The following is a 12,013-nucleotide window of genomic DNA, read 5'->3' on the forward strand; positions in this document are numbered from 1 at the left end:
AGCAATATTTTTTTTTTTTTTTTTTTTTTTTTTACTATCAATAGTGTAGTTAATTCAATTTGTGTAACTTTTTTTTTTTAAATTCAGAATACGAAATATCTAATGTATTTATTTTTTTATTGCGTGTTTTAACCACTAGATGACGCCAAACTCCACCACTTCAAATTCTAAGAACTGACTGTTTTTTTTTCCCCTCCTTAACAATACAAATGCTACTAGTGCACTTCATTATAGGGCGCCTATATGTGGGTGATGTGTTTTAGTTTAGACTAAACATAAATTATTCTATGAGTATTGTGTGGTATCAATTCACATTTAACCCATTTTCTATTGTTTTGCTGACTCGACGGTTAGATGACTCCTCAGTGTGCACATCGCTGAATCACTCTGCGTGGACAGTACGAGTCACCAATCACTCCCTCTAACCTGCAGTGTAAAGTTTATTTACGCCCCATCGCTTGAATTCTGCGCGTGGGTTCGCTCACTTTTGTCGCACACACAGCGCAGCAAGGAGGAGTCTGCCTATAAAAACCAGCGCTGCACTTTGGGCCGGCCGATTTCTGAGCACCGCATTTCGCGAACTGCGTTGACCCCTTTAAACGGTAGGAATTTAAACATTATATTCGATAATTTTATTGCATGAACTATAACTGTTAATAATCTTAAATGTTGTGTAAAGTTCTTTTTTGCGTTATTATTCACCATGTTATGACTGCTACTTAAAGTAAGATAGAAGTGAGTCCATAATTTGTAATGTAGAATGAGAAGTTTTTTAAATGAACATTATGTTATTGGCATTGCTGTAATCTAGCAAGTCCAGGCTTGTTTCACGATGTATAGAGTAGGAACTAGGTGTGGCACTACCAAGGGAATGTCACTGCATAAAAGTCTCTTTTTTTTTTTTTTTTTTGTCCTTCGAAAACTGTGCCACTATTCCAAATGAATGTCCAACACTAAGAGGGGGAAAAACAGATTTTCCACCCATAACTACTGTGAGTTACAGACAGTTTAGTCATCTGTGGGCAGGCCTTTTTCCTTCATGCTTAACCCTTTACTAGGGCACACCCCATAATTTGTCATTGCATGTGTCACTGAATTACAACATGGAAATTAATGTGAAAGGGTGCGTAAAAGGTCTGCAGACCCATGTTAAGAAATAAAGAATGACAGAAGCCTGATTGAATTTGTCTCCTTTAAAATTTAGGGTGTTAGCCAGTTACATAGTGCATGTAAAAGCTTGAAAAGGTTTGTGTATTAGCACTTACTTCTAAAATGTATTTTTTATGTAAATGGAGCGTAAAAGAGTTTTTCTAACCTGAGGTGTTTATTTGTATTCGTATTTTCAGTTTAAGGGAAAGAGTGGCAATAAATAATTATTTTATCTGATAAAAGGATGGGGAGTAAAATAAGATAAAATGACTGTAGCCAAATCACATTGTAAATGAGACTTGATTGATTGTATTGTTGTTAGTGTGATAAAATGACAAGCCATAGATACATTGATATTGACGACACGCTGTTTTACGATTCACTGCATATATAGAAAAACTGAATGTATATTTAATTGAATACAAATACATTAGCTTCTGAATTGGTTGGAAGAAATACAGTACAGTGATCCCTTGTTTTTCGCGGTTAATGGACACCAGAACTCGCCATGATATGTGATTTTTTTTTTCTTTGTGTTGACAATGTATTCAGATTTAGCATTAGAAAGAGATACATATAATACATGTTTTTTTCTTTTTTTTCCCCCCCAAACTATATATTGTTTATGTATGTACGGTATGTGTGTGTATGTATATCAATAAATGGTTTTTAACCACTTCAATTGTACCGTATTGGCCCGAATATAAGACGGCCCTGATTATAAGATGACCCCCTCTTTTTTCAGACTCAAGTCTGAAAAAAAAGACTTTTTGAACACCAAATTAATTTTTATACAGAAAATAATTATAGTACCTCTGAAACAAATGATTATAACAACATATTTGAGAAAAAAAGCATGTTATTTTAGCGCATTCAAATCTTAATATCTGAACAGTTAAATATGTAAACTAAAGTGCAATCACATTCGTAAATGAATGGCTTCTGGTTTTTGAAATGTAAATAAACCAATCTATTGTGATAAAACAACAAAATCGCTATAACTGCATTAACCATCAAAGTGAAGTCTAACTGTAACTGTAGTCTTGAAACAAATCTGAATAAGAAAAACATTGCAATAAAATAATGCAAACTGGTTAAACTTGAGAGTAGCTGAGAGCTGTCATGACAGAACATCACTTCAATGATATCTGGCGCCATCTACCGTCGTGAATGGGTATAACGTCTAGACCGCGAATATAAGACGACCCCCACTTTTTCAGTCTTATTTCAATGCAAAAAACGCCGTCTTATATTCGGGCCAATACGGTAATTATTATGAGTTCACTTTTAAACATGTTACTGTCCTACCGAATTATTTTTAAACAAGAATAAAGTAGTAGAAAAATGCTTGGCTTTATTAAATGCTTCATTGAGTGAGTCCACTCAAATCCGCTCAAGCTGCTCACTTACACACATTGAGTTGCCACAGCAACTGTGCAACAAGATAAACGATGAATGACGCATGCGGCGCTTTGAAGTTCGTATCTCTGGTAACTTCAAACCCAAACATCTGTCAATCATCATTGACTTTAATAAGCTACTCCAGTGCAGGCTACAAATAGCAAGGAAAGGGATGAGTGAGACTACGCAATCGGCTCAGGACAGCTCATCTGTATTTCTTTTTTTTTTATTAATTGAAAAAAAATCCGCTGAGGAATGAGGAGGCGTAGTTTGAAGCGTGAAGTAGTGAGGGATCACTGTATTTCCAAAGTTTTCAAACAAATCAGGGAAATTAAATAAACATGATCATTATTAACACTGCTGTAAAACTAGGAGTTATATAGGTATCATGAGCTGGGCTGTTTCCATGGGTGGCGTGTATATTTATTATCATTTTCACCACCGTGATGGTCTCTGAATCCAAATATGTTCCCTCAGTGAAAATCCAATCCAAGCAAGCATGCCTTCACAACTGGAGACAGCCATGGAGTCCCTCATCGTGGTGTTCCACCGCTACGCTTCGCGGGACGGCAGGTCTGGCACCCTCAGCCGAAGGGAACTCCGAGAATTGATGGAGAACGAGCTGTCCAACTTTTTAAGGGTAAATTCCTTGCTCGTTTAGAATGTCCAGTATGTCTTGGCACAACACGGTACTAAACTCTGTGGGGGGATTTAAAAAAATAAAAACGTTACTTACATGGACTCGGGGCGCTATTGCTCACTTGAATATTTGCATTTGCAGAGCCAGAAGGACCCAGCTGCCGTGGACAAGATCATGAAAGACCTGGACACCAACAAGGATGGCCAAGTAGACTTTGAGGAGTTTGTGTCCCTGGTGGTAGGACTATCCATAGCGTGTGAGCAGTGCTACCAACTACACATGAAGACCGCCGCCAAAAAGTAGAAGCAATAATGTCCTGAAGAAAACACTCCGCAAAACATTTCATTAGTTGTTTTTCTTTTTTCTTTTTTTTTTTCTTTTTTATCGTGCATTAAAAATGATTCCAATGATTCAAACTCACGAGTTGTGTTAGGATGATTGTAATATGATATCGTCACCGTATGTCATCAATGAAGAGTTGCGCAATTGTGAGGTATCTCTGTAACATGAGAGAAGAGAAAACCAAGACTTTTAGTTCAAACAAAACAAGAGTCAAAGTACACGAATGCCGCTCCCTCTTTGTTGATAAAACTTATCACTATGGTGGGGAATGGGCGGAATGTTCCACACACACGCCCTCACCGTTATAAGATGCTTTAGTTTTCTTATGGTGGGGAAAGAGTGATCACGAGTCAACAAAGCGACTGTCCCATCAGTGTTTTTCCACTCAATAACACTCTTTGTGCCTTATTTCAGATGGGTTTGTGTAACACCGTGCTTTAGGATGGGCAAAACTATCGCCAAATAAATCCATTCCCCTTAAATTCTTGATAAAATTCACTTATTATCAGTTAAACTCAATGACAATCTGATGTCAAACTTCTGGAGGAATGTTTCACGTTAAAGTCATAACAAAGTGCCTTGAAGTCTGAAATCAGGGGAAAGATTACGTTTGGACACACGCCCTGTTGCCTGTTGTTATGGTTACAATTCAAACATAGGCAGGCTGCTGGGATACAATTTTGTGAGCGCGTGTCTGTGTATGATTTTGTAGCCTACCTTTTGCATTGAGTGTAGTTTTCTATTTTGGCCGCTAGATGACATTAAAACGCAACTGATTTTTACGAAGTTAGTCATATGACCACTAGATAGTATAAAAGAAGCTTACCTCATTGGACTGAAAACTACTAGTATATCAGAAAAGGAAATGTTTGCATCATAGGAACAAATTCATGTTGACCAATTTTACATTTTTGTTGGATTTCCATATTTGAAAATTAGGTCGGTTTTGTTGCGTTTAAAGGGAACTGTGCATGTTGATGAAAACGGGCAAGGGCGTAGGTTGGGTTTCAACATTGGTAGGGACGATATAACAGCATAACCTGCATGTATACTTTTTGCTGGGGACGGGCCATTAATAAGACCAAACAGATTGTGTGAACGGGGGTCAGGGCTACATTTCTCACGAATATGAACCCAATTAATTGATAGGCTAAATCAGGGGTTTTCAACCCAGTCCTCAAGGCACACTGTGGGTCCTGGTTTTTGTTCCAGCCGATCCAGCAGAGACAGTTGAACCAATGAGGCTTCTGCTAAAACAAGCCACACCTGACTGCAATCAACTGATTGCACTTGTAAAACACCAGATTGGGGAAAAAGTGTTGTCATCTTGTTTGGTAAGAATGAAATCCTGCACCCACAGTGTGCCTTAGTGGAATAGGTTGGGGACCCCTGGGCTAAATGATCAATGCAAAATAAATCTGTATTGACTGATTCTAACTTTCATGTGTATTGGTTCAGGTGATACAATGTTTGATTCAAACCTTTGTTTTCAAAAACTACGACAATATTTTGATGTGCAAGTCCCTTTATTTAAAAAAAAAAAAAAAAAAGAGCTATCCAAGAATAGGTCCATTTCTGTGTGACAATGGAGCACCACTAGACTCAAACTAAAGTATTTTAATATAAAAGTGATATGGGAAAAAATTATCGAAACAAAAACTCCGCTTCATTCATTAATGATCTAACGCCGGATTTAGGTTGAAAAAGAAGGAAAGTTGTACTGCATACGAACAGGAAGGATTGTCTCAGGACTGATTTGTTTGAGGATTCAAGGTAATTATTATATTTTTCGTACGATGCACACATTTTGAAACGTGAAAAAAATCAATTGGAGAAATTAGCCGCTACAGCATTGGTATTATACTTTGCAATATTTACATAAAATAAATGCTACCTGCTCGTTTTTTTTTGCTTTTAACCAAGAATCAAGACTGTTTTACGTCCATATCTATAAAAAACTGATATATCCAAGAACAGTTCTACATCAGAGGCATACTAGACTACCCCAAGACTCGAACCAAAGTTAAATTCTGAATTTTCTGAATTGAAAATTGTGAATTCATTTTACAGAATTTTTTTTGTGTCAGTTCATGTTCATGTCAGTGTCCCCCGCCCCGTTTTTTTAACAAAAGAACTTGCACTCCGCCTCCGAAGCCACCGCGTTGCATTACCGTAATGCCCATAATGCAAACCATGATCCAAATAAGGGACAGCTAGCTTGACTTTGTTGTTTCTTGCGGAGGCTGGCCTGACCGCAGTAGTTTTGTATGTTAGCAAATTTACACAGTTTAATGTTATGCTAACTCTTTATGTAGGTTGGACTTTCAGTAGCAAAATTAGTGGTGTTTCCCCCACCTCCCCAACATCGACATCCTTTTACATTACTTACTCCTGCTGGCCGAAATAAACTTTTTAATATCGCTCCGCTTTGAAGGTGGCGGTGGAGGCGGCATGTTGTCAACATGAATCTGTTGGGTTGTGAGAATGCGTGTTGTGTGTGGCGAGGGGGTCAAATCATCAGCCAATCAAACGTGTGTTAGAGGGGGGGGAAATGGACCGGCACATTCACCAAGTGAAAAGGGATAAATATGAGTCTGAACATAATGAAAATCATTCACTTAATAATGGTAGGGTCTATTCTATGCTTGCAACATATGGGAAGAATCTATTTTATTATATAATTGAAATAATTATATAATGCAAATAAGGTTGCTTAGAAGTTGGTGGGGACAATTTGAGCATCCTGAAAAGTTGGTAGTGTTATGTCCCTACCGTGCCTATACAAACTTGCGCCCTTGAAAACAGGTTCATCTTGAAGTGCACTCTCTTCATTTATTACATGAATATTTCATACCATAGACTTCATAATGTATTGACTGGACACGGGGCACATGGTCGATTCATAGAGGGCTTATCTTCATTAAGGCTGCCTGAGTGGAAAAACAGACAAAGAGCTTTTTCCGTTAAAAATTCTTGTGAATAAATGCTTAAATCCCTGAATTCTTTATAGATATGGAGGTAAAACAGTCTCGATTCTTGGTTAAAAGCAAAAGAATGTGCAGGTAGCATTTATTTTACGTAAATATTGTGAACTATGAGGCTAGTAAGTCAGGAAATTTGTGGCCGCCATATGTAAACAAAAAGCTTTTTCCGTTAAAAATAAGTAAAACAGTCTTGATTCTTGGTTAAAAGCAAAAAAAAAAAACCGTGCAGGTAGCATTCATTTTACGTAAATATTGCGAAATATGAGGCTAGTCAGTAAGGAAATTAGCGGCCGCCATATGTAAACAAAGCTTTTTCTGTTGAAAATTCTTGTGAATAAATGCTTAAATCCCTGAATTCTTTATAGATATGGACGTAAAACAGTCTTGATTCTTGGTTAAAAGCAAAAAAAACGAGCAGGTAGCATTTATTTTATGTAAATATTGCGAAGTATAATGCCAATGCTGTAGCGGCTAATGTCTCCCATTGATTTTTTTCACATCTCAAAATGCGTGCATGGTACGAAAAATATAATTACCTTGAAACCGCAAACAAATCGCTCCTGAGACAATCCTTCCTGTTTGTATGCAGTACAGCTTTCGTACTTTTTCCAACCTAAAACCGGCGTTAGATCGCTAATGAATGAAGCGGAGTGTTGGATGGCCCCTTTCGGGAAAGCGTCACGCAGAAAATGGGAATGTGTCATTTCAATACATTATAAAGTCTATGTTCATAGTTTAGATTACGTACTAGTAAGCAGAAGATTTCAGTGAAAGTTTAGTAGTGTGTTCAGAGCATGAGGAGTTTTGAGGGTTTTTTTTCATCACATAACAGACATTTGTGTTGCCACAGCACTGAGTTCTGTGTGGAATGAGTTTTAGGCCAAGTGACTGTGAGTCACAGCCCCACCACAAAAAAATGCAAGCCAAGAGGGGAAAAGAATGTCCGCAGTGACTCTAATTCCATTTAATACATTTATCAGAGTTAGAATGTGAATATAGTTTGGAGGTAGGGGGGAAATAATTTGGAAAAACAAGCAAATGTAATGGAAAAACTGCTTTTTGGCATTTATTCTTGATGTTATGCAACAAATGCCGTTTTAAAGAGGAAGTTGAGTCAAAGGGGAAAATGATCGGAGAAGGCGGAGAGAGGGAAAAGAGGGAGAATCAGTGAGGGAGGGATGATGGAGGGTGTGGTGGAAGTATAAAGCCGTCCCAGCATCTGTTTCCTCATCACTTCGTCCTTGCGCTCTGACTCTCATCTGCATTAAGAAATACCAACTAAGGTGAGTGGAAAATCTTACATTCAGAAATGTTTTTGACTGCCTTTCTAAATGATTAAGTTATCTTCTACTTTGACCAGATTTAGTAAAAGTTGTTCCTTTTATAGCTTGCAAGTCTTGCCTAATTCATATCATGTGCATCTGATCCCAGTTTGTGTGGACGACCGCACCCAATGAAAGGGAGGCTGAATACAACACAATTGGGATTTTTTTTCCCTCTCTGGACATGCAGTATTAAACTTTAATGCTTCTTTATTTAAATTCCATAAAGTTAAGTCTCATCTAAGAACTAAAGAAGGCTTTAAAAAAGCATCTACTGTCACTGTTTTATCAAGTTACTTGGTGACAAGACGCTGTTGCCGTGACATTGACCCATTTTATTCCCTACGGTCCAGGTGGTTAAAAAAAAAAAAGTGTTTAAATCTCTAAGAATAAAGTGTTGGTGATGAAGAAACATGATCTCATGTAGCTGTGTCTTGAACAAAGGCGCTGTTGTTTGATAATCATTTCCCCCTGCAAACTACGCCCTCAACTTGAGAGTATAATAAACAAGGCTCCCTGGTAACGTGCCAGTGTTTCACCACCACAAGGCCTCTAGTGGTCCCAGTAGGCAGAGTTTCAGTAAGCATGCACAGGCGCCACTCGGCCTACTAGGGGGAGAGATTGCTCTTAAACAGAGTACTGCACTGTACCATCTTCTTTCATTCCTGGATCTGGTGCTAAAGGGGTGAGATTGCAAGGGTAATGGATGCATTGTATACAACTACAGTACATACAAAACACATTAGATGTGATTTTTGTCTTTCACACTGTAGAGAAAATGAATATGAGGCTTGAGAAAAATATTCTGACTAGAGTTGAGCATTTATCTGAACAATGTTTTTCGAATGACAACTAAAATAAATAAGCTAAAAAAAAATTTTTTTTTTAATTTAGGCACCGCAGCATAATTTAAATAGATATATTTGGAGTAAATTCTCGTTATTAAGTAGTGGTGGTGGTACCTGTACCACACGTTGAGAACCACTAATGTTACTTTTTTTTTTTTTTTTTGTAATTCCTTGTTTGAAATATAATTACATTGGTAACCAAGGCTTATTCAATCCTTTTTTTTTTTTTTTTTTTTTTTTTTCAATTAAATAATAAAAATAAGGAATTGGCAAAATGAAGGAATAAAATAAATACATCATTTACTCAAATACATGTATATTTGTAATAAATATAAAGAAAAACTACTATTTATGTATTTGTTTTTTCATTGTAAGGAAGATTAAGTTTTAAAAAATATTAGAAAAAAAATCCCCCAAAATTGTTTTTATTTAACATTTTTGAAAATTGAAATTTTAAGCTTCATTATTTAAGCTCTCAAACGTTCTTTGAATGACAGAATCAAAATAAATAAAAGGGTAAAAAAGAAAAAAAATTTTAAAAAAAAAAGAAAAAAGGAATCGACAAGTGAAGGAAGAAAGTAAAATTTAAAAAATACATCATTTACTCAAATATATACTGTATATATATTATCACAAATATATTTTTAATAAATAAATAAATAAAACTATTATGTACGTATTTGTTGTCAAGGAAGATTAGGTTTAAAAAACTTAATTATAATTTTTAAGAAAAATCCCCCCAAAATTGTGTTTATAGTTAACATTTTTGACAATAGAAATGTTTAATTTGAAACATTTCTTCAATTTTGGAAAAAGAAGCAAAATTGTAAATTTAAAGTTTAAAGAAGTTTAAACTAGACATGTTTTGCCAGTGGGGACATTTGTGGGAGCAGGAAAGTTGAATTGGGTACTAAAAAAAAGTAAAATTGCAATTTACTTAGGAGGCTTGACATGTTTCTCTCAGTAGTTTTTTTTTCTTAACTTTGTAATCCCATTGTGTGATGCTTTTGTCTTTGTATGTAGCAGCCATCATGGGTGAGGTTCAGCAAGCCATATTTCTACTCCTTAACGCGTTCCACAAGTATGCTGGCAAGGAGGGTGATAAAGACTCTCTGAATAAAGGAGAGTTGAAGGAGATGCTCACCAAGGAATTTGGGTTGGAGTTGGGAGTGAGTGGCCACATAGCACACTGACAAGCGTGGGACAAAACGTGTGTAAAATCATTTTGCATGCGTATGTGTGTTTTGTGTAGAAAGCCAAGGACCAGGCGGCTATTGATCGCCTCTTCAAGGATCTGGATGCCAACAGTGACAACAGCGTGGACTTCCTGGAGTTTATCAACCTGGTGGCTAGCCTTGCTATGATGTTGCATGAGTGCGTGAAAAAGCAATAAGTCTCACGTCTCCAAAAAACACCAATAAGTCAGACAATAAACACCATGAAAATACTCAAGCTGTGTCATGTGTTTTTTGTGGAAATGTATCATAGAAGTTTAATCATCTCATAAAGCAATAAAGTGCACTACTTGGCTGAAAACAGCAGGGAGCGCTAGAAGGAAAATTTTTGGGTTTAAGAAGAACACAAAAAGCTTATTTTATTGTTGGCTTATTTTTTAAATCAGATTTTTTTGTTGTATTTCGCCAACTTTGCTGTTGGAAATTTTCACTGGAATTTGATAAAAATATGACTTCTGCAATTAACAAAATTCTAAATTATAACTATAACAATACACTATATCCCAATGTCAATATCTGAGGCCGGTTTGTCAGAACTGCAGCATCAGTTATTATTATTTTTTTAACTACACTGAAAATAGAACTCACTATCCATTCCATCACAGTTGTACGACATGCATTGCGTGTTTCACATGAATCTGGTTAAACTGGAGCTTTTCACTATGTCTGTATGTGTGCCCTTTCTGTACCTGTCCCAATTCTCTCTATAGACAGCTTAGATGAACTGGAAAGTGTGAATGGCCTGAAGCCACGACAGTGAAAAAAGATAGACATCTGCCAGTGTTGGCCTTGGGACAAACTGCTGACCTGTCCTGGTTCAACCAGGTTTCAAAATGTCTTAAAATGATGGAAAAAATCTGTTTACCTGAAATATAGACGTATAGAAGTTTCCTGAGCGAAACATGGGCAGCGCCATCTTTAATCATTTCTGCTCCGAACTTCCAGTTTAGACAGAAGCAGTGTGTTGACAAAGTTAAAACTGCAAAATCAAGGAACCCACGGAATCTCCCAAAATGGATTCAGCACAACGTAGATTGGACTTCGAGACTTTCTGTGCTGTACATGAACTCCTGGAAGCGCCTATATATATGGTTGGAAGTGGAATGTTTTGATCAGTGACTAGCTAGTAGCTACAATGCGCCAGTGTGGATCTACCTCGCCATACGCCTTAAGTCAAAACTAGCAGCAGACAATAAGTTAAGGATGTGCTTTAAACAAAGAATCTTCCTAAAAGATTGTATGTTTGTCCTTATCACTTCGTTTATCATTCGTGGACAAAATTATAACAACGTGTGCAGCCTGTGTCAACGTGAGGTGTAGATTGATACGTCGGCCACTTGACTGACCAAAATGAGGTGAAATTATAATTAATATTACAGCTGGCGAATGGTGAAGGGCTGACACGGATTTGTTGTTACAAATACTAGGAGGTATGTACATAAAATCAAAAATAGTATGACATTCTTTTTTTATTGCAGATATTGATCGCAATAAAACATTGGACAACATGATTCCATTTCTTGTTTTATTTAAAACGGTTGGTGCATGTGCAAAACAGGTAAATAAATCATAATTTACAAAATTATTAGATAATATGAACGAAGTCGAGCCTGCCATCATCAAAGTAGAACGCATATAGTTTCGATTTATGTCCATCGATGTTCAGTAAGTGTTGTGAGGCTCATCGAGTGGTCTTTCCTTGCCTAACAGCGTTTTCCACCTGTAAACAAATGAACAAAAAACTTTTAACACTTGCATTTACGCGTTTACCTAATTGTACCATTCTACACGTACTGATTAGCAACAGGCTAGCAGCAGATAGCATGTGTTGCAGCCATAGTAGTACAATAGTTGTAGTGATATTAAACATCATCATAATTACAATCATCATCGTAATAACAATATCAAATACAACAAGTCCTTTCATGCGCAAGATTTAAGCTTTAGTATTTTTTGAGCAGCAGACACATGAAAATGCAGTGATAGGAAAAACATACCTTCCGTAACAGCAGCATCAACATGGCTACATAAACACCTGGTCTTTGTGGTGGCACGGGCTTGGTTCCACATCTGCCTTCATGAACTACAATTC

At 36.8% G+C, this 12,013-nt stretch overlaps 2 protein-coding genes across 5 annotated transcripts in view; both read left to right on the forward strand.

The window, feature by feature from the left end:
- The window catches only part of LOC130910502 (protein S100-A1-like), a 73,509-nt gene extending 69,903 nt beyond the window's left edge, over nt 1–3,606 (forward strand). The window contains exons 1-3 of one of the 2 annotated variants that reach the window (XM_057827870.1): nt 445–602; nt 3,028–3,190; nt 3,332–3,606. In XM_057827870.1, coding sequence (XP_057683853.1) covers nt 3,050–3,190; nt 3,332–3,493 — 303 coding nt within the window. In that variant the 5' untranslated portion in view covers nt 445–602; nt 3,028–3,049 and the 3' untranslated portion in view covers nt 3,494–3,606. Of the gene's footprint in view, nt 1–444; nt 603–3,027; nt 3,191–3,331 lie in introns of those variants that run through there. The other variant, XM_057827871.1, reaches the window with a different exon arrangement.
- Nucleotides 3,607–7,636: 4,030 nt separating this feature from the next.
- LOC130910641 (ictacalcin-like) lies at nt 7,637–10,133 on the forward strand. 3 transcript variants are annotated; one of them, XM_057828107.1, is made up of 3 exons: nt 7,637–7,799; nt 9,710–9,855; nt 9,939–10,133. In XM_057828107.1, exons 2-3 carry the CDS (start codon nt 9,718–9,720, stop codon nt 10,077–10,079), a joined length of 279 nt encoding a protein of 92 aa, XP_057684090.1. In that variant the 5' UTR covers nt 7,637–7,799; nt 9,710–9,717; the 3' UTR covers nt 10,080–10,133. The 3 variants fall into 3 exon arrangements, with proteins under 3 accessions (XP_057684090.1, XP_057684091.1, XP_057684093.1); XM_057828108.1 differs by having other exon boundaries at nt 7,638–7,799; nt 9,713–9,855; XM_057828110.1 differs by having other exon boundaries at nt 7,753–7,793; nt 9,708–9,855.
- The last annotated feature ends 1,880 nt before the right edge of the window (nt 10,134–12,013 follow it).

This window comes from Corythoichthys intestinalis, chromosome 22, assembly GCF_030265065.1.
Source record: "Corythoichthys intestinalis isolate RoL2023-P3 chromosome 22, ASM3026506v1, whole genome shotgun sequence".
Classification (NCBI taxonomy): domain Eukaryota; kingdom Metazoa; phylum Chordata; class Actinopteri; order Syngnathiformes; family Syngnathidae; genus Corythoichthys; species Corythoichthys intestinalis.